At 39.7% G+C, this 22,559-nt stretch overlaps 3 protein-coding genes across 6 annotated transcripts in view; 2 read left to right on the top strand and 1 right to left on the bottom strand.

Annotated features, from left to right (window-relative positions):
- PPAT (phosphoribosyl pyrophosphate amidotransferase) overlaps positions 1–14,394 on the top strand; it is a 37,669-nt gene extending 23,275 nt beyond the window's left edge. Inside the window, exons 3-12 of one of the 2 annotated variants that reach the window (XM_082609347.1) lie at positions 3,832–4,038; positions 5,048–5,160; positions 5,264–5,409; positions 5,937–6,009; positions 7,113–7,264; positions 7,733–7,860; positions 8,823–9,044; positions 10,246–10,366; positions 11,779–11,871; positions 13,801–14,394. In XM_082609347.1, coding sequence (XP_082465473.1) covers positions 3,832–4,038; positions 5,048–5,160; positions 5,264–5,409; positions 5,937–6,009; positions 7,113–7,264; positions 7,733–7,860; positions 8,823–9,044; positions 10,246–10,366; positions 11,779–11,871; positions 13,801–13,991 — 1,446 coding nt within the window. In that variant the 3' untranslated portion in view covers positions 13,992–14,394. Of the gene's footprint in view, positions 1–3,831; positions 4,039–5,047; positions 5,161–5,263; positions 5,410–5,936; positions 6,010–7,112; positions 7,265–7,732; positions 7,861–8,822; positions 9,045–10,245; positions 10,367–11,778; positions 13,605–13,800 lie in introns of those variants that run through there. The other variant, XM_082609346.1, reaches the window with a different exon arrangement.
- Positions 14,395–21,208: 6,814 nt separating this feature from the next.
- The window catches only part of AASDH (aminoadipate-semialdehyde dehydrogenase), a 37,178-nt gene continuing 35,827 nt past the window's right edge, over positions 21,209–22,559 (top strand). For 2 of the 3 annotated variants that reach the window (XM_082609302.1, XM_082609300.1), the window contains exon 1: positions 21,209–21,452. In XM_082609302.1, coding sequence (XP_082465428.1) covers positions 21,324–21,452 — 129 coding nt within the window. In that variant the 5' untranslated portion in view covers positions 21,209–21,323. The remainder of the gene's footprint in view (positions 21,453–22,559) is intronic. The other variant, XM_082609301.1, reaches the window with a different exon arrangement.
- Positions 21,493–22,559, bottom strand: part of CRACD (capping protein inhibiting regulator of actin dynamics) — a 316,726-nt gene continuing 315,659 nt past the window's right edge. Inside the window, exon 10 of the mRNA XM_082609279.1 lies at positions 21,493–22,046. Within this exon, the coding sequence (XP_082465405.1) occupies positions 21,949–22,046 (98 nt within the window). The 3' untranslated portion in view covers positions 21,493–21,948. The remainder of the gene's footprint in view (positions 22,047–22,559) is intronic.

The following is a 22,559-nucleotide window of genomic DNA, read 5'->3' as shown; positions in this document are numbered from 1 at the left end:
ATACACTAATAAATGAATCGTTATAAAATATCACTCACTTTATGCCTGTGTAAGGATGGGCTATCCACTTTAATACCGGTCTTGCACATGATGTTGTACACAATGACTACTTAGGCAATGGTGATGTTGGTGACACCAAAATGTCTCATACGGTTTTTGCTGTACAGTTACTAGATTTCACAAGAAGACTCTCACACATCCACAACAGATAAGTTTATTAACTGTACAGTATGTTGATGATTCACGCTTCATTAAGTGGAAGTGGGTCATCATAAAGGACTTCATCCTGGTAGTCTTCATTCCTAATGAGAGGCTGAGGAGGAGGAGGAAGAGGAGGGGTTGGTCTTGCTGTCTCAGGTGTGGAAGAGGTGAGAAGGGGAGGCAGGAGAGGCAGGTACACTGTATGTGACTTGATGGAAGTATGTCCTAATTTCTGTCTGACTTTTTTGCTTTTTTTATTTCTCCCAGAATGTTTCTATGTGGTACCAATCGTTCCACGGTTTGCTTTAGTTTCAGTGCCTGTATCATAGAAGGGTCCATGTAGTAAAGTCCAAAAAGAGTCTTGAATAATCGGAACCCTACTGCCAGAGTGTCAGTTTGTTTCTGGCACTGCTTCTTCTGTGTCTTATTCCTCATCATCTGGCACTGGTTCGAAAGCACTCATCTCCACCAAGTCATCTTCTGTTAATTTCTCCAGTATGGTGACTGTTAGCTCTTGAATTTCTCCAAGATCCCTATCTTGACCTTCAGCCCCCACCATTTTTATTTATTTATATATTTATTTTTATTTTTTATTTTTTTGCCATATCCACAATCTCTTTCATGATTTCTTTGACTGGTTCTGTTGTAAATCCTGTGAAGTCATGCACAACATCTGGACAGAGTTTTCTCCAGCAGGAATTTATTGTTCCAGGCCTGATGGCTTTTCCAGCTTTTTCTGTAACAACCGCAGCATCTTCAGTGGTGTAATCCTTCCAGGCTTTCATGATGTTCTTTCTGTTGGGTTTGTCTTCCATGGCGTAGACAGTCCTCTCCATAGAGTACCTTGTGTAATGAGCCTTGAAGGTCCTTATGATCCCCTGATAGGGAGGCTGAATTAGAGATATGTTTGGGGGCAAGCACACCACTTTGACCACTTGTGTCTGACCATGTTGAACTCATGGGGTTCTGGATGGCAGGGGCGTTGTCCAATATCAAAAGAACTTTAAAAGGCAATCCCTTACTAGCAAGGTACTTCCTGACTTCAGGGATAAAGCATTGATGGAACCAGTACAGAAAAAGTGTTCTTGTTGTTCAGGCTTTCTTGTTGTACAACCATGTGTTAAAAGACTAGTAGCCGGACTTCCCTGGTGGTGCAGTGGTTAAGAATACGCCTGTCAATGCAGGGGACATGGGTTCAAGCCCTGGGCCAGGAAGATCCCATATGCCGCAGAGCAACTAAGCCCGTGTGCCACAACTACTGAGCCTGCACTCTAGAGCCTGTGAGCCACAAGTACTGAGCCGGCATGCCACAACTACTGAAGCCCGCGTGCCTAGAGCCCGTGCACTGCAACAAGAGAAGCCACCGCAATGAGAAGCCTGCGCAACGCAACGAAGAGTAACCCCTGCTCGCCACAACTAGAGAAAGCCCGTGCACAGCAACAAAGACCCAACGCAGCCAAAAATTAAATAAATAAATAAATAAATTCATTTATTTAAAAAAAAAAAAGACTAGCAGCTGCTGTTTATCTTTTCCCCTCAAGGCTTGGGGTTAACAGCTTTATAGATAAGGGCAGCCCTGATCCTAAACCCGACTATTTGCACAAAACAGGAGAGTTAGCTTATCCCTTACTGCGTTAAATCCTGGTGCTTGCATTGCTTCACTTTCTTACTGATAAATGTCCTTTGTGGTATTTTATTTCCCACAATAGGTCACTTTTGCGTTAAAACCTGTTTTTTTTTGCGTTAAAAACCTGTTCAGGCAGATATCCTTTCCCTCAATGATTTTCTTAATGCTGTCTGGGAACTTGTCTGCTGCCCCTTGGTCTGCAGAAGTCACTTCTGTTATCTTGACATTTTATTTATTTATTTATTTTTAAATTTATTTGTTTGTTTGTTTGTTTTTGCGGTTTGCGGGCCTCTCACTGCTGTGGCCTCTCCCGCTGCGGAGCACAGGCTCCGGACGCGCAGGCTCAGCGGCCATGGCTCACGGGCCCAGCCGCTCTGCGGCATGTGGGATCTTCCCAGACCAGGGCACGAACCCGTGTCCCCTGCATCGGCAGGCGGACTCTCAACCACTGCGCCACCAGGGAAGCCCTATCCTGACCTTTTTTAAGCTAAATCTCTTCCTAAAAGTATCCAGCCATCTTTTGCTGGCATTTAATTCTGCAGCTTTAGATCCTTCACCTTCCATTTGCATTGCCATCATATAATGACTTCACTTTTTCTTGAATCATATTAGATAGGTATGCCTTTCTTATAGCAATCATGCACCCACATAAAAGCTGCATTTTCAATACGAGATAAAAGGGTATTTCACAAAAAGTGCAAGGTTTTTGTACCTGCTGGTATAGCTGCAGCAACGGCTTCACATATTTCCTTTTCTTTTTTTTATGGTCTTTATGCTGGATTCATTTATCTTGAAATGGTGGGGCAGCCGCAGCTGCAGATCTCAATCTACAGTAGACGTCAAGCAATTCAACTTTTTCTTGCAAAGTCGTGACTGCTTGGGAGCACTTTCAGCATCACTAGTGGCACTTTGAATGAGTCCCATGGTGTTACTCAAGGTTTACGGTATTGCAGTAAACACGAAGAAAAATATGCAGGAACTGGGAGAGGAGACTTTTTACTGCAATAGGCAACTTGAGGTAGAGGTGAGGGGCTCACCCGGAGAGGGCTAGTGTCACATGGCATTTTAAGTCCGTACTTGCAGCACTTGAGCTCCCTGCAATATTAACAGGAGGTGGCTCCGAAATGATTACAGTATTACAGTGCAGACTGTGGTTCATTTTATGCAGTTATGATGTAATACTGCACCTTTATGTTTGTTTACATTTCTCGAAACAGCAAATAGCACAGTTTATGGTTTGTGTTTGTTCTGTGCATAAGTTTTGATAAATGTTAACATTTTATAATAGGATTGTGTATATTTTGTGGTAGTAAATGATAAAATGGACTAGTATCTACATATATTTTATTCATGACATACCCATCTTTTTCTTAATTTTTTTCAGTTACTCTAGGCTACACGGTTCGTCTGCCAAGTATTTTTAAATTGTTGCAAATCTCCAAAAAATTTTTCTGATATATTTATTGAAAAAACTCCATGAAAAAGTGGACCTGTGCAGTCCAAGCCTATATTGTTCAAGGGTCAACCACTTCTATTTGTCATTTCTATTTTTATTTCTCTCCCAGTGATGGTTTGCTAGACTGACTCAGACAAGTCATTTATTTGAATACTTTAACATGCTTTAATTTAAAATTACAAATAATTTAGTTTATTGTATTTGACAAATGTTAACGCTTAGTACATCTGTTCTTCAATGTTTTATCAAAAAGTATCTTATAAAACAAGCACTTCAACATTGTGACTGCATTAAATACCACTGAAATGTTCACTTTAAAATGGTTAATTTTATGTTATGTGAATTTCACCTCAAATATATATTTTATTGCATCACAGTTCTTACAATTAGGTTAGTTCCCCCCCCCCTTTTTTTAAGATTAGAATTCTGAAGCACAGAGAAATTAAGTGAACTGCATTTTCTAATTTGGGATTGTCTGAGCAAAGGCATATAAAAATGCTACTAGTGTTTTTTTCCCTAAAATGAGCTCTTACTTTGACTTTGCAAGGGAATGGGTCTTGTAAATCACGTCTTTACTGAAGACAATTTGAAGAAATTATATACTTCAAATCTTGGAATTGGACACACGAGATACGCCACTACAGGAAACTGTGAATTAGAAAATTGCCAGCCCTTTGTTGTTGAAACACTTCATGGGAAAATAGCTGTGGCACATAATGGCGAATTGGTAAATGCTGCTCGCTTAAGGAAAAAGGTAAAGTTTTTTTTAATGCATTTTCATGGTTGTAATAAATTACTGAAAAGAAGTTATTGAGGAGCTTGGAAAAGGGTATTACCCTTTTGTTGCTATCTGTTATCTAACTGCAAAGAACAACTGTATCAGAATTAGCTGGAGTACTTGTTATGATTACAGATTCTAAGAGATTCCCCCGCCAGAGTCTGGGGAGGGGCCGGTTGCTGAGTCTGCATTTTAATATGCTCCTAAGGTGATTCTGATGCACTGCTTTGGAGTTGAGATCTGGAAAATTGATTTAAGTATTCCCAGAACTTTGTCCTGCCCTCTTCTTAGCCTCTGGCATTGTCATTACAATAATACAGTTTTTTTGCTCCGAAATGAAAAAAAAATTTTTTATTCAGACAATTTAAAAAATATAAATATGAAGTAAAAATTATTTTAAAACTCACTATTTAGAGGTACCACTGGAAGTTCCATTCTAAACAATACCCAGGTCATTATTTTTCACCTAACCCCTTACCCAGATGCTAGACTTCACCTCTACACATTTTGCTGCATCAGGGGTGATCAGTGAGGATGGGTAGCCACCATCACCACCACCAAGAAACCTGAGTTGAGAGTCTGCACTGCAGTGTGCCACTCTTACGGGAATGTGTCCTATCTGTCAGGAGTGTCGAGGGCTGAAAAAGTTAGAACCATAACCCCAAACCCTCATGCCTTCTCCATCCCGCTCCTCCAGACACCCACTGCAAGTCTACATTCCATCAAACTTAGTTTTCAAAAGCTTTCCTGTATACCTCCTAAAGCACTATTTTTTTTCCTGTTTGAAAAGATTCAGAGACTTCCCATTGCCTCCAGCAGCGATTCTCCGTTATTATGCATACATACCTACCATTGGTAGGATGCAGGATTCCGTAACTGAGCATCTACACGATGCCTGATCTCTTCCTGTGATGGCAGGCTATTGGGTGAGGGGTGAGTTAAAGCTTCCCCTCTAATGACTGCAACTTTTCTCCTTTCCAAATAGCTTCTGCGTCACGGTATTGGTCTGTCAACAAGTTCTGATAGCGAAATGATCACCCAGTTACTGGCGTATACCCCTCCTCAGGAACAAGATGACACCCCAGACTGGGTGGCAAGGTAATGGTAAAAGTAGGCTGAGTGTGCAGGTCTGGTAATGAGAGCTTGCTCTTGCATGTGTTTGTAACTAAAATTATTCATTCAATTATTTAATTGATTCCAGGATTAAAAACTTAATGAAGGAAGCACCCACGGCATACTCTCTGATTATAATGCACAGAGATGTGATTTATGCAGTACGAGATCCTTATGGAAATCGTCCTCTGTGCATTGGTCGTCTTATTCCTGTATCTGATATAAATGATAAAGGTAATGAACTTCAAAAGAAATATAATTTTATAATGCTTTCCCAAGTCATTGTCCTACTATTGGCACACCCTGAAATCTGTAGGTATAAGGAGCTTATTGAGTAAAAGCTAGGTAAAAAAGAAAAAAATGGCACTTAGTTTTCAAAGTTTCACATTTCCTTGAATATTTCTGAGCTGAGCCATTTTTAATATATTTAATGGACATTCCTGCTTTGTCCTGAGTGGCCTATTCATATCCTTTGCCCAGCTTTTTCATTTGTGCAGTATGATTTCAGCGATTTTCCTTTTGACTTATGAGATGTCTTATTCAAGCCATGAAACCATATTGTTTGAAGGAATCTTGGGATTATTAATTTTATCTTTGGTTCTAGTCAAATGAGGAACCATATGCTCTTAAAGTCATAGTAATGGATATTCTGTGAGCTCTTTTACTTATCTATTTGGTGTTTAACTGTTCTCTTGAAATACGTAGCCTCTTTTAAAATTTCTTGAATTCAGTAATTGAATCGATTGTCTTATGATTTACAGAAAAGAAATCTTCAGAAACAGAAGGATGGGTGGTGTCTTCAGAATCATGTAGCTTTTTATCTATTGGTGCAAGGTAAGTTTTATCTCACTCAACAGATCAACTTTTTCCACATCAATAAAAAAAATTTTTTTTGTTTCTGATGTCTGCAAGAATACATGTTTATAAATGCAGTTCCTTTTGTACATTGTGCTCAGCAGTTGCACTAACATTAATGTCCCAATAATACCTTCTAACCCAGGAACTGGCATCCTGTTTTCAAAATACCATGAGACTTATTTTAGAAAGGAAGAATCTCCTCAACAAGTAATAATTATGAGCAAAAAATTTAAGCCAGGATAAAAATGTTCTCTTTAGCCTTCATGCTTTTAAAAATCAATAAAATATAGGGCTTTTGGGCTTCCCTGGTGGCGCAGTGGTTGAGAGTCCGCCTGCCGATGCAGGAGACACGGGTTCGTGCCCCGGTCTGGGAAGATCCCACATGCTGCGGAGCAGCTGGGCCCGTGAGCCATGGCCGCTGAGCCTGCGCGTCCAGAGCCTGTGCCCCGCAACAGGAGAGGCCACAGCAATGAAAGGCCCGCGTACCACAAAAAAAATATATATAGGGCTTTTAATTTCTTAAATTCTAAATTTGAATTTAGGGGTAACAGATTTATGGAAATTACTGCTGGAGGAATACTACTTTTCTTTTTTTTAATAAATTTATTTATTTATTTGTTTTTATTTTTGGCTGCATTGGGTCTTCGTTGCTGTGCGTGGGCTTTCTCTGGTTGCAGCGAGCGGGGGCTACTCTTCGTTGCAGTGCGCGGGCTTCTCATTGTCATGGCTTGTCTTGTTGGGGAGCACGGGCTCTAGGTGCGGGCTTCAGTAGTTGTGGCTCACGGGCTCTAGAGCACAGGCTCAGTAGTTGTGGCTCACGGGCTTAGTTGCTCCGCGGCATGTGGGATCTTCCCGGGCCAGGGATCAAACCCGTGTCCCCTGCATTGGCAGGCGGATTCTTAACCACGGCGCCACCAGGGAAGCCCAGGAATACTACTTTTTAATTTTTTAAGCCAATATACTTTATATTAAATTGAGCCATTTTTCCTTTATAAGGGAAGGGACTCTGTGTGCTTTATAATAGATAATTTGCCTTAATTTGACTGGTTTATTTATAGTCTTTAATATTGTTTCCCAAGATATTACCGTGAAATCTTGCCTGGAGAAATTGTGGAAATATCCAGACATAATGTCCAAACTCTTGATATTATACCAAGGTCTGAAGGAAACCCAGTGGCTTTCTGTATCTTTGAATATGTTTATTTTGCAAGACCAGATAGTATATTTGAAGGTAAGTAAAATATCTCTAACTATTGATATAAATCTATTATTTACCTCATTGAAACATGGCAATTCTTGGGCCCAAAGGCTTACCTGGCTCTTTGAAGGCACATAGTTATATGTTGCGAATTTTGGGACTGAGCTTACAAGTCATAAGATCACAGTTTTTCCTTTTCATCTGACTCTTGGATTTTGTTTTCCTTTTAGGAGTAAGGATTATGATTTTCAGATATGTATTAAGGTTAATTCTTTTTTTAAAGAGTGAATTCCCCCAGTTTATGTGTTTCCACTTTAGCGTTTTTTTTGTCTTGCTTTTCTTTTTCTATTTATTTATTTATTTATTTTTGGCTGTGTTGAGTCTTCGTTGCTGCATGCTCAATTCTATAGAGTTCTAACAAGCTAGTTTCTTAGAATAGTGATATTATGCTGTGCTATATTATACTAAGTAAAAATTTATTTCCTTTTCCAAACATTCCAGACCAAATGGTTTACACAGTAAGATACCGTTGTGGTCAGCAGCTGGCAATTGAAGCCCCTGTGGATGCGGATTTAGTTAGCACTGTCCCGGAATCTGCTACGCCTGCTGCCCTTGGTTACGCAGCAAAGGTATTTTCTCTTAATTAACACACAGTGAATTGCTCATTTAGCACTGAGATTAGAAATCCATGTATATAAAGAGAAACTCATCAGTTTATTGTAAGGAAAAGGAAAGTGTTGGTTCCTTGGCAAGAGTTACTTATTTTCCAGCCTTTTCATCCAGTGGCACTATTTTTTAATGGGTCCACAAAAAGTTTACCCAAAGACTAGGAAAACGACCCCCTTCATTTTAAAAAAATAATATCATGACTATGTGTAGAATTTAGTGGTAATATTTGCTTATTATTAAGTACCCTCACAAGCCGCTGGTGTATTTATTCCCTACTGAGTGTGGGTGATAATAAAGTTGTTTATGTTAATTTTGTATAATGTTCTTAGTACTATGCTTAATTTCATTTTTCATAACCAGGTAGAATATGTAATTATAGTGATCCTGGTGTATAATACCGAACATTCACTACATTGGAAAGTTTAGTTTGTGAATTTTTAAAAGAAATAATATGCATTCATTTTAGAGAAGTATTACCTTGTTAGATGGATAAGTCACCTCCTGTCCCTCAGAAAGTATCTCCTTAGCCTATTGGTTTTAATTCATTTCCTGCTGACAATTTTTAAATATGTGAATTTTTCTGACAGTGATTTATTCTTTGTCATGTGTTCACATTCTTGGTATTCTTTTCCAAGACAGAGAAATAATATGTGTTTAAGAAAGAAGCATTACAAATTCTAATAAAATGAATTGTTTTTCCTACTAAGTAGAGGACTTTCAGTAATTTTTCTTTTTGCCTTTTCTTCCCTACAGTTTAAATAGTGGAGGAAAATTGTAATCTGATGATGGAGAGCTCAGAATAACAACCATATTTAAAACTTATTACATAGATGTTATAATGGAAGCATGACCTAGAGAAAACAGAACCCTAGAGTTCTCTGTATATGTACTGCTCATTGTCCTTTTATTCCTTCTCTGTCAGTGTGGGCTTCCATATGTGGAGGTGCTATGTAAAAACCGGTATGTAGGAAGAACATTCATTCAGCCAAACATGAGGTTAAGACAACTTGGTGTTGCGAAAAAATTTGGAGTATTGTCGGACAACTTTAAAGGCAAAAGAATTGTTCTTGTAGATGATTCAATTGTGAGAGGCAATACCATTTCACCCATAATCAAATTGCTCAAAGAATCTGGTGCAAAAGAGGTAAGTAATATTAAAACACCTATCCTAAAGCACCAATAATTACAACATGATAGTCATGAAAATTTTATGTTAAAATTTTTATAAACCTAATTTTAAAACTAATAAACCACAAAATAGAATACTTTTAAATTTGTAGAGTATTGATTACTTTTTCTTTTTGAAGATATGGAAGCAATCCTAGTGTAATAAATTTGACACATTAGGTTATACTTTCAAATCTCAAAGCTTATTCTAACTACATAGTTCAGTAATTCAAATTACTGAAATGAGATGTCATTTACAGCTAATAGTTGATCAGATTTAGAAATAAAATCTATCGTGGAGAAAATGGTATAGAAAGCAGTATGACAGTCTATTTAGAAAGCAAGTTCAGATCCATTACAATAGTAAAAAAGAATAGACACAAATAAACAAAAGAACTGGAAATAGCTCATATATCTACCAGCAGGAAATAATTTAGTAAATCAATATATCAGTATGATGAAATATGATGCAACCATTAAAAACTATAATTATGAAGACTGCAAAACATGGGAAAATCTTTGCTGTTACAAGAAAGGTAAAAAGTAAATGTGGACACTGATTACAGCTGTGTAAATGTTTCTGACAAAAGGCAGAAAATAATGATAGATAAAAAAATAGACAAACATAGTTCTTTGTAGTAGTAGTAAGGTTTTTATTATATCCTGGTAGATGTTATTTTTCTTTTTAAAAAGGTAAAATAAGAGGTAGGCAAAAGTGCCATTCAAGTGTTAGAGGAAAAAACTGAAGGTGGTCCTAGGAATATAATAAATGAGAAATGACAGATCAGAAGAAAGAAATGTCCTTGTTAGTAGGTGACAGAAGGAAACAATGGGGATCTCTGTAAAAAGAACCCTTTACAAGTGGCTAACATTTTGAAATTCTTGTCAGGACACTTTGGAGTCTAGGACAGGGCTGCTCAAGTAGGATTCTTGGTAATGAATTAATTCTAAAAGTAGTTCTGACTGAACACTGGAGTTCTATATATATATCACATGATTTTCTAAGATTCTTTTCCACCTATTAGAGTGAATAAATTTTTTAGTATGCTTTATTACCCGTATGTTGTTAAAGTATTCTGTAAAACAATTTTATGTTGTATTTGTGAATGACAGAATTTTGCATAATTGTTCACAGTGAATGTCAAACTAATTAATGTGTGAAATGATTTCTTTCCAAGGTACACATTCGCGTAGCTTCACCACCTATTAGATATCCATGCTTCATGGGAATAAACATACCAACAAAAGAAGAGCTTATTGCCAATAAACCAGAATTTGAGCATATCTCAGATCATCTAGGTAGGTATTACAATTTCTATAAACTTTTATCTTTATTCATTTATTAACAGAAAATCCAAGCTTGTCAATCTTTACACTTTTAATAAAAAATAGTGTTCAATATTTATTGAAAGTAAATGTTGTATGTGTTGAGCAGATCAATAGTGAGAGAGCCTGATATGTGTGGACACCGTAGTGAGTGCTGTGATGGAGAGCTAGGCTAAGGTGAGATCAGAGAAGAAGAAAGGCTTTCCTAGTAGAGAGAACTGCTAATCAGTTAAAGCCTCCCAAAGGTCAGATCAGAAGAAAAACAAAAGTAATTTCACCACAGATTCTAATAGAATAATTTGGCTGTGGGTACAAATCAAAAAGTGAAAAGCTTATATAGGCTTATCTTTAATAATGAGGTCAGAAGTCTTGGAGATGGAGGTTATCCTTGATAAGACATTTGCCTTTCAAATTCAGGTGAGGTATAAACTATAAATATCACATACATGTTCATCCATGTATGGTACCTCCACACTGATTGTTTACTCTCTAGCTGCGGCGAGCGGGGGCTACTCTTCGTTGCAGTGCGCGGGCTTCTCATTGTGGTGGCTTCTCTTGTTGCAGAGCACAGGCTCTAGGCGCACGGGCTTCAGTAGTTGTGACGCACGAGCTTAGTTGCTCCGCGGTATGTGGGATCTTCCTGGACCAGGGCTTGAACCTGTGTCCCCTGCATTGGCAGGCGGATTCTTAACCACTGTGCCACCAGGGAAGTCCCCAGTTAAATATTTTGAATGTCACCCAACTGATATATTGTGAGCACTCACTCTTTGCCAGGAACATATCTATATTATCATGATAACATCACAAAACTGCTACAATTAGGCAATATTTCCCTTATCTGATAGCTGAAAAAAAAAAGGCTTAGGAAAAGTAAGTGACCTTGAGCTTAAATTTGAACCCAGATCTTCCTGACTTCAAGGTCTGTTATTCAAGAAAATGACTCCTAAAGCCTTTTGAAGCCATTCTAGACTTGAATCCTCCACTGCTATTTTAAATTGTTATCCCTTAAATTCCAATTTAAAATTAAAAAAAAAAAATAAAGGCCCTGAGTTTTGATTCTCCAGCCACCACCACCACCACCCCGCCTTTTTTTTTAAGAGAGGCTAATGGAGAAAATTCCCTGGTGGTCCAGTGGTTAAGACTCCAGCTCTCACTGCCAAGGGCCTGGGTTCAGTCCCTGATCAGGGAACTAAGATCCCATAAGCCACACAGCCAAAAAATAAATAAATAAATTTAAAAAAATTTTTTAAAAAGAGAGAGACAGGGGCTAAAGGAGAAATTTTTATTTTGGCTTATGTTTTTCTGTTTGTAATTATTCTCTGTTAAGGCAATTCTTCCTTTCCAATGGAAGTCTCATGACCTTTTTCCCTGTCTTTCCCCCGTAGGAGCAAACAGTGTTGTGTATCTGTCAGTAGAAGGACTGGTTTCATCTGTACAAGAAGGGATAACATTTAAAAAACAGAAAGTGAAAAGGCAAGATATTATGGTTCAAGAAAATGGGAATGGTCTGGAATGTTTTGAAAAGAATAGTCATTGTACAAAGGAAGATGTTATGATTCAAGAAAATGGGAATGGTCTGGAATGTTTTGAAAAGAACAATCATTGTACAGCTTGTCTGACTGGAAAATACCCTGTGGAACTGGAATGGTAGCTGCTAGGGGCAGACATGATGTTTCAAAACACAAAGTTAGTGGAGAAGTTATAGTGGTTACACCTCCATTTACTGTTACTCGGTACAGTGTGAAATGCCACATGCTTGTGTTATAAGTTTTGAGATTTTTTTCTGAAAAGGGTACCAAAGTGCTATGATTTCTTTAGTAATCCTAGATAAATATTTTGGTATTATCTAGGAACTTGGATGATCCTTTCAGTTTTATTTAGTAGTTTAGTACTTTTATTTTTATAAATCGTATACATTTAACTTCAGATCATCAACAGTAATGCAACGAATCGGTAAATTTCTGTTTAAGAGAGGATTGCCAGGTACTCTGCTCTCCCACAGGTTCTTAGAGAATTTTGTGGAATGTTTGAGAGTTATGGAAATTCAGTTATGGAATATTTTCATAATTGAACCTTGCTAATTACATATAATACAACAATATGTGGTATTCTTTTTTTTCGCTCAAGCATTGGCTAGCCTTTTTCACCTGGTCAGAGAAGGCAGGCGGTCAGTGGCATTTGCCACGTCCATGCTTTAAAGAGTTTGCAAGAGGTTAGACTAAGGTGTTGTGATGCAAACAGGACATGTGAGTTAAGTATAACATTTCATGCAAACCTTGAATCCATTATACCCCAAAGTTACCTAGCATCAAGAGTTCTCTTTAAAAAAAACAAAAAACAGAAGAAACACCTTTTTGTGCCTCACTTTCCCCACCTGTGCAATGAGGTGCTTATATTACTAAATTAAATAACTTGCAGCAGTTATTTTGGTGGTTAGAGCCATCATTCCACCCCTCAGTTTTAAGACAGTGCATGATTATTAGCTTTTGAAATGTTTGCCGTTGGTCTGCAATTGAGATTTCAAGAGGGAGACATAGAGCAGTAATTTGCAACCTATCTTTGAGATGCTCTGAGAATGACTGTAAAAACATGGCTGTGCAAAGTATTTTCCTACATTTGACTAGAAAGTATGATCCATACTACTTAGTGCCCTTATAGTAGAAGCCCAGCAAGTAACCTGGTACATTTGAAGTAAAAAATAATTTTAGATTCTAACAAACCTTTTATCCTTAATTTGATTATATGCTTTTTTAATGAAGTGCTTGATCACTTGCAAATATACTGTGTATGCAATGAGATGATCAAGTAGAAACATTGTAGGGGCCAAGTTTACGGAACAAGGAGACAACAGCTTTTTTTAATTAGCATGCTCATCTAATTCCGAGCATCAACGTATCACTTTTTCTACTTTGTTTTATTGGGATCTAATGAATTAGATTTTTTATAAGGTTTTTGTTTGTTTTTTAACATCTGAGATTTAAAACTTTAAAATGACTTGCCCTCAACCCTTGTTTATGTAAGATTTTTAAAACATAAAAGTGTTTGTTTCTGTGTTATTACCATGATTGGGTGTACATAGTGTCCAAATCCACCTAGAATTGTAATATTTATTAATAACCATAATCTTTTGTCTTCATTTGGTATTTAGTCTCATGTGTTGTATCATGGCAGGCCAAGAGAAAACGTTGACAGCTCTTTTTTTTTTTTTTTTTTTTTTCTTTTTGCGGTACGCGGGCCTCTCACTGTTGTGGCCTCTCCCGCTGTGGAGCACAGGCTCCGGACGCGCAGGCCCAGAGGCCATGGCTCACGGGCCCAGCCGCTCCGCGGCATATGGGATCCTCCCAGACCGGGGCACGAACCCGTATCCCCTGCATCGGCAGGCGGACTCTCAACCACTGCGCCACCAGGGAGGCCCGTTGACAGCTCTTTAAGCCCATGTGCAGCAGGCAGCAGTGGGTCAGATAACCCTGTGGTGGTACCACAAGCAAACTGGCATCTGAATAAAGCCCTGGGACCATTTGTGTGTATAGCCTCTTGCCTTAAATGTATTCCTCATGGCAGCATATGGAGGAGGCAAGACCTTATGGGTCAGTTTTGAACCAGCCTTACTTTGATTTTTTTAAAAACAAGAGACTCAGGGAAAGTACTAAACCAAAATCTCTGATTTGACTTTTGTGTTTTCCATAGTTTTTATTTTGTTTTATTGAGATGCTTTTATAAAGGAAAAAGGTACTGTGACAGTTTGGTAATTCTACAAATTTCTTACTCTTTCCCCATCATGGCCTTTTATTTCACAAGTTTCTGAAGTGTGAATTACAATTTTATACCAGTGTAATCTCAAATGTTGTTTAACTGCTTTAAATTTTTATAGATATTGTAAACTGCAGAGCAAATGAGAAATGTGTTTTCACAGGATCTATATTGTGAACTAAACTAAGCCTACTTTTTGTGACTTCCTTGTGATGCGTTGGTGACAAATATATGTAATGAGTACATTTAAATATGTGTGTGTACTTTTTCTAAATAGTGACTTTCAGGTACTGCATTATGGTGAACAGCACAGTGACAGTCACATCCAGGATCCATTCTTGGCACCAGCTACTCATATCTTATTTCTCTGGTTCGGGCATTTCAGTAAATAGACCATCTCTTATGAACCAGGCAAAACTGCTGGTTGAGTAGGAGGGACAAATAAAGTAAATAGAAATGCAGTGCTAAGTAAGCGCTATGTTAGTGCCAAGTTCTGTGGAGACACTAGCAAGAATAGGGAAGGTGTCACAGAAGAGGAGGCTTAGATTCCCAAACTGCGTGTGTGTGTTGGGGAGGAGTACTTTTTAAAATAAAAATAAAGTAGGTACATGAATAAACTGTGGTACATCCAAACAATGGAATATTATTCAGTCTGAGAAGAAATGAGCTGTCAAGCCATGAAAAGATGTGGAGGGAACTTAAATGGATATTACCAAGTGAAAGAAGCCTATCTGAAAAGAGTACATACTGTATGATTCCAACTATATGACATTCTGGAAAAGGCAAAACTATGGAGAGAATAAAAAAGATCAGTGGTGGGCTTCCCTGGTGGCGCAGTGGTTGAGAGTCCGCCTGCCGACGCAGGGGACATGGGTTCGTGCCCCGGTCCGGGAAGATCCCACATGCCGCGGAGCAGCTGGGCCCGTGAGCCATGGCCACTGAGCCTGCGCATCCGGAGCCTGTGCTCCGCAACGGGAGAGGACACGGCAGTGAGAGGCCCGCGTACTGCAAAAAAAAAAAAAAATCAGTGGTTGCCAGGGGCTGGTGGGGAGAGAGGGATGAATAGGTGAAGCACAGGGAATTTTTAGGATAGTGAAACTATTTTGTATATTACTATGATGGTGGATACATGTCATTATATATTTGTCCAAATCTGTAGAATGTATGACACCAAGAATGAACCCTAATGTAAACTATAAATTTTGGGTGATAATGATGTATCAGTGTAATGATTACCTGTAACAAATGGACCACTTCCGGGGGGGATATTAATAACGGGGGAGATTATTCTATGCGGGGTGGGGGGGCATATGGGAACTCTGTACCTTCTGCTCAATTTCACTATGAACCTAAAACTACTTTAAAAAACAGTCTGTTTAAAAATAAAGATACCAGGGTCCTACCTCTAAAAAAAAAACTATCAAAATAATGCATGCATATAGTTAAAAATGAAGAAAATAAAGAGGTCACTGCCCTCTCCAGTCCTCTGTAGTGCATCCACATTTAAATTTTTTTCTGTTGTTAATCTCTATGTTTTAAACAATTAGCTCATACTATTTACTTCTTACTGTACCAACTTTAGATATTATCTCTATTTCTTCCCTGGAATCTAGGAAAGTTTGCTCTGACAGGTAGACTTAAGTTAATCATACTAATATGATTAACTCACTTGAGTTTCTGATGCCTTTCTTAGGGTTTCAAGTAGGGTGTAGTCAACTCCTCTAAGGAAAATTGCCTTCATGTTTCATAAAGAGGTCAAAAAGAAAATCCAGCCCTCTCAGAAAAAAACTGCTCACTCAGACATTTTAGAGAAAACTGCAAAAAATGCCATGTAAATTTATGTTTTTGTATGCAGAAATAGTCTTCTCATGTAGCTGAGAATTTGTTGGATGGCAGGAACCAATGCTTTTAACCTTTTTAGAATTTCTTTTTTTTTAACATCTTTATTGGAGTATAATTGCTTTACAATGGTGTGTTAATTTCTGCTTTATAACAAAGTGAATCAGAATTTCTCACTGCACTATGACAAACAGAAAATGATTACACAACAGAGACCCAAGTGGGTGCTTGCACTGTACCTCAATCATTGAAGATTGCTTGTTTGGCTCCACTGATGGGTATGTTAGATGTGATGGTTAATTTTATGTTTCAGTTTGACTAGGCTTTGGTGCCACGTTGTTCAAACACCAGTCTAGACGTTGCTTGGAAGGTATTTTTTTTTACCTGGGATGAACATGTAAATCAGTAGACTGTGAGTAAAGCAGATTACCCTCTGTAATGTGGGTGCGCCTCATCCAGTCAGTTGAAGGCCTTAAGAGTAAAGACTGAGGTTTCCAGAAGAAGATAGAATTCTCAAGACTGCACCCTAGAAACCCTGCCAGAGTCTCCAACTTGTTTTAAGACTGCAACATCAATTTTTTTTTTTTTTTTTTTGGCCACGGCACACAGGATCTTAGTTCCCCAACCAGGTATCGAACCCATGTCCTCTGCAGTGGCAGCGCAGAATCCTAACCACCAGACCGCCAGGGAATTCCCTCTAGAGAACTCTAACGGGCTCACTCTTGCAAAGAGCCTAACTTCCCTCATCCCTCCGTTCTTTCACAATCACCTGACAAAAATGCAAAACCTAAATGAACCCATGGGCAGCTGAGCTCCCTTAGAGTAAATCACACACCGCTGTCCCAACTGTGACGTGGGCTACAGTGCTACCAGAGCACATGACAGGGACCTAACCTTGTCTTGGTGTAGGGTCAAAGGTTTTCAAATATTTTGTTGTTGTTATTTAGAAATTTTTTAAGCGTATTTTTTTTTTTACATTTATTTATTTTGGCCGCGCTGCATGGCATGCGGGACCTTCCCTGACCAAAGATCGAATCCGTGCCCCTTGCGGTAGAAGCACAGAGGCTTAACCACAGGACCTCCAGGGAAGTCCCTCAAAATTACTTTTGAAATAATTTTTATTTTCAAAAGAAACAATGACATTGACAACTGAGAGATAAGTTGGGAAGTAGCTGAAGAGAAGCAGTGAAATGAGAATGTACCAATAAATGTGCAAAGGATCAGCAAGGTACTGGGGCAGGCATTTGATACTTGTTAGGAATTGGAATGATGTAGTAAATAGATGGGGAACAGTAAAAAGATAGTTCAGGAAACAGGTGCAAAACACATGAATCTGCTGTCAAGAAGGGATTAAATGAAGGCAGACTTGGAAATACTGCAGCTGTTACAGGTTCTATGAGAAGTGTAAGTCACCGTTTGGGAAGGCTTGTACCCTATTTAAAAGCTAATAAGCCAGTTTGTTACTGTTTCATGGTAGTGGACATGAGATTCCTGGGTCAAAGAGAACTTCATTACTCATGGCAAAAGCAGTAGCCGGAGCTTCATGTCTGTCAATTCTCCATGCCTCCTAAGTCCCCCTCGGGTAACTAAGGTAGACATAGATGGATGTCTGCACACACAGTGGGTTGCGTTACAGGAAAGGAATACTAAGTTTGGGGGGATTCATTCCTTTTACAGGAAGTGGAAGAAAGCTTGCTGCTTGGGGAAGACATTACCTCAGCTCTGAAGATTGATCACCCCGAACAACCCTGAAAAATGACCTGGGTAGAGAGCAGTCAGTACCTTGCATTCTTTGCGTACCCAGAAAAAATTTGCAGGGACACTTGGGGGCCCATGGCAAATTGCTCTTCCCAGCAGTATGCTAGGTTTATGGGATGGGGGTTGGAGGAGGATGGGTAAATTCTCATACAAGGCTTGAAGAAAGACATTGGAGGAGGTGATGTTAGAACTGTTTTCATAAGAGGAATAAATGTTCATCAAGCAGGTGTGGGGAGGGAAAGGGTTTTTTCAGCCTGTGACTCAGCCAAAGCACAGGTGTGGAAACTTGATAAGGGTTTGGTAGGCTCAGAAGACTTACTAGGGTCTTATTATAGCTGGATGTTACAGTACCAGGTGTGGGGAATGTGGAGCATGGGGTGAGAAAGCAGTAGCCAACTGTGAGAGATTAGGCTAGAAAGATAACGAACTATCTTGTTTACCTTGCTAGAGTCTGAGTGTCATGCAGGCAATGAGAGGCCACTGAAGCTTCTTAAGCAGCTTCTTAAGCTCTGGTGTATGTTTTAGAATGATCACTCTAGATTACCAGGTAAAAATGAACATAGTCTTCTACATTTGCTCCCTCTTAGGCCCCCTGAAAATGACAGTGAAGGGATTTTTACAGTCACAAACTCTTAAGGATAGAGGGAAAGAGATAACAGAAGCAAAAATTTTAAAGCAAAAGCAAAGGGCTTGGGCTTCCCTGGCGGTGCGGTGGTTGAGAGTCCGCCTGCCGATGCAGGGGACACAGGTTCGTGCCCCGGTCCGGGAAGATCCCACATGCCGCGGAGCGGCTGGGCCCGTGAGCCATGGCCGCTGAGCCTGTGCGTCCGGAGCCTGTGCTCTGCAACGGGAGAGGCCACAACGGTGAGAGGCCCGCGTACCGCAAAAAAAAAAAAAAAAAAAAAAAAGCAAAGGGCTCAGGGAATTCCTGGGCGGTCCAGTGGTTAGGACTCTGTGCTTCTACTGCAGGGGGCATGGGTTGAATCCCTGGTTGGGGAACTAAGATCCCGCACGCCGCATGGCGCGGCCAATAAATAAATAAACTCATTAAAAAAAAAAAAAAAGCAAAAAAGCAAAGGGCTCGGCTGATTTGGAAAAGCTAGACTAAACCAGCAGTGAGCAAAGCCAATAAGCAATCCTACTTACATCATAGAGCACCCTTAAAAACTGAGAAACTGGCTTTTGGAAGCAGGGGTAAAGATGGTAACTAAAAGGATTGGAAATTCGCTTAGGAATGAGTTATACCCTTATGCTACCTCCCATCACCCTTAAGCTTAACTCTGAAGGCCGTTTTGTTTGGGAGAGAGTAAAACAGGGGGTCTTTGTATTGGAGAACATCAGGCACCTGGAATAGAATTAAGTGCAAAATTTTATACTGAATTCTGAGACCCTCCTCCCTCCCCTGCAGCCCTTTTCTCTCACTTGATTTTCAAAAAACTTGCTCCACAGATTCAGAGCTTCCCATCAGCTTTTAAATGCCCACTTTTAAATATGATCAGATAATCAATGATTATTACCAGACACCCATGGAAGCCTCTAACATGAAAGAATCCGAAACCAACAGGAGAAATAGAGACTGCAAGGGGGGAAAAAACCTAAAAAAAGCTATCATTAACATCAGAATTGAAAAATGATATCTTCAATAATGAAACGGACATTATCCTGGCAGCAGTTCAGAGTCTACTGTAGCCCAGCAAGACTGGAAGGGCTTTAGGGAAACACTGACCAAGAAGCCCTGAACTAAGATAGCAGTAGTGGAGATGACGATGTTATCATTTAAAGAATGCAGGTCAGGGGGCAGGGGAGGAATGCAGATTGCAAGCCCCTCCGTCACTAGAAAATGAATTCAGAACCTCTTGGGATGGAGATCCAGGAATCTGGAATCTGTGTTGTTTAACATTACCACAAGTGATTCTGATATAGCCAGCTGGGCATTGGTCTAGAGATTAGGGAGTAGAGGGTGTAGGATCTAATTGCATACAGGAGGGTAAAAAAGAAGTTGGGTGGGATTGGATATCTAGGGTTTCACTGGGTGGATAATGGTGTCATTCCCAAATATAGAAACAAAGAGACACCTTTGAGTGGCCCCTCCCCAAATAAAAGACCCATAGTACAACCTGGTGAAAGTCTCATGGGCAAGTAAGTGGAGGTATCTCTTGCTTGGATTACTGCTACAGTTTCTTGCCACCAACACCTAAGGACACAAAAGCATCCTATGCCTTTTCATGTATCGTTTATTGATGCCCGGCTGCCTCCTCAGTCCTTCCCCTAGCCAAAACAAAACCAAAACCCTGATCACTTTGTAACTGAGCAAGGGATCCTGCGTGCCGGGTGCAGAAAGCCAAACTCTTTGACAGCAGGTGTTTGAAGCAAAGTACAGGTTTATTTGCAGGGTGCCAAGCAAGGAAGTGGGAGATAGATCTCAGATCCACCTCATCTTGGTCTTTGAGTTAGGGACGTTTTAAAGGGGAAGAACAAAGAAACTGGGGTTAATCACAGTCTTCTTACATTTCTTAATCATGGTTTTGTGAGTCAGGTTGTCTCCAGTTTATGATTCTGGCCAGGTGATACAGGTCTGTGAGCTCATCTTGCCTTGGAGAAACATCCTGAGTTTGTATGTTAATAATGATGCATATATCTATAACAGCAATTTTAGTACATTAACGATGTTATCAACAACAGCAGTCTTACTCATCTGACTTTGATTAGTGTTCAGTTAACACAGGATTGAGGTCAGAGGGGACAAGAAAGGGAATACAGCTGTGGAGGGAGAGATTAATCATAAACTCAGTAGGGAGGACTCGGTTTCAATTTCCTCTCTGCTACCGGCACAGTAGCTTTAAAAAATATCACTATTACTGCTGTTGACATTTTAGATAACTAACTTAAACGCCTCCAACTAAAATTCCCTTAAAAACAGATTTTTATTCAGCGTATAGCTTAAGTAACTCTCCTCAGACCTGTTTTCTTTATAGCTCCTGTTGAAAGTTGAAATATTCTTAGTTATCGTTTAAATTCATCTCTTCCAATTAAAATGTCAGCCTACTTATGGCAGGGACTTCGTTTGCAGGCTTTATTGTTGCACAGTTCCCCACAGTGTAGGGCAGATTATAAAAAAAAGTCCAACGCATGAAGTCCAGTCACTCTTATTTCACAATGATTTCATCGCTCTTCACGTTAACTCTACGTAATATCTTTATCCCCACTTTGTGAACGAGGAGACAGCTGCTTGGAATTAAAGTTTCTTGGCAAATATGAAAGGGTACGACTCCAACCGGGTCAACTTCAAAGTCCTTGCAAACCCTGTCCAAAACCCATCAAGACCAGACCAGAGACTTGAATGAGAGGAGAGATAGCAAAGCAGCCAACACTTCTCTCGCATTGGCTCCGCAGCTCCGGGAAGGGGCGGGGCAGCAGGACGTTGCCTGCCCCGGGTCGCTCGTGCTGACGTCAGCAAGGCGACGGGGAAGATTTCTAGGAAGCCGAGAGCTTTGAGGGCTGCGCGGTGGGCCGGCTTTAAGGTGTTGGTTTATTCGCTGTGTGTGAAGAAGTGTTGGGGTTGGATTGTCGGGAGAAGGTCCGGATGGGCTCGGACCTCCCCGCTACCCCCTCACCCCTACGCCTTCTTGAGTGGGTCTCGGCAGGAGGTGGTATCCACTGGGGACACGTGAGGGAGCGAAGTACGAAGACACCTGCGGCTGACTGCGCACAGGTTTGCTTAAAATCTTTAAAATTTATTTATTTATTTTATTTATTTATTTTTGGCTGTGTTGGGTCTTCGTTGCTGCGCGCGGGCTTTCTCTAGTTTCGGTGAGCAGGGGCTACTCTTTGATGTGGTGCTCGGGCTTCTCATTGCGGTGGCTTCTCGTTGCAGAGCATGGGCTCTAGGCATGCGGGCTTCAGTAGTTGTGGCGTGCGGGCTCAGTAGTTGTGACTCGTGGGCTCTAGAACGCAGGCTCAGTAGTTGTGGTGCACGGGCTTAGTTGCTCCGAGGCATGTGGGATCTTCCCGGACCAGGGCTCTAACCTGTGTCCCCTGCATTGGCAGGCAGATTCTTAACCACTGTGCTACCAGGGAAGCCCCAGATTTTCTTTTTATAGAATCTGCATTGAGAAGCCCAAAGAACATTGTATTGATACAATACTTTATTGAGTCATAATACTATATTTAGAGTCTAAATTTAAATGAATTTATTGACAATTTAAAAATCAAACTAGAGGGAATTTCCTGGTGGTCCAGTGGTTAGGACTTGGCGCTCTTGGGGCCCTGGGTTGGATCTCTGGTCGGGGAACTAAGATCCTGCAAGCTGCCAAACAAACAAACCAAACAAAAAAACAAATAAATAAATATCAAACTAGAGTATGAAGAGCTTACTTCTTAACAATTATAAAAGTGGCTTGCTGTGTTATAATAATAATAAACACAGTTTTTATATAGAGGACTAAAACTGGATGGATGTAAGGGTTTTTTCTCTTCTTTCTATCAGAGGTTGGTTTTGCTTTCACCTAAATTCAGTTCCTAAAAGCAGACTTCATTTGCATTAGTCTTTTCAAAGTTACCATACAGGATTGTAACCACTTTATTTTAATCAATCTGTAACAACTGAAGAAAAATGAAAAAATTAAGCATGTTGTACTTTAAATTTGGTTTTATTTTGGGTAATTATTATTATTCATTTCTTTTTTACTTTGTGTTCTGTTTTGAGAGAATTCTACATTTATGCTTGTTTCATCCTCATCTATGTATATACCATTCCCCTCTCAAATTTTCTTCCACCTCTGACAGGGAGTTAGGTTGCTTGTATCAAAATTTCAACCTC

Source organism: Mesoplodon mirus (genome assembly GCF_964341445.2).
Source record: "Mesoplodon mirus genome assembly, chromosome: 2".
Taxonomy (NCBI): Eukaryota; Metazoa; Chordata; class Mammalia; order Artiodactyla; family Ziphiidae; genus Mesoplodon; species Mesoplodon mirus.
This window is presented reverse-complemented; position numbering and strand designations above follow the sequence as displayed.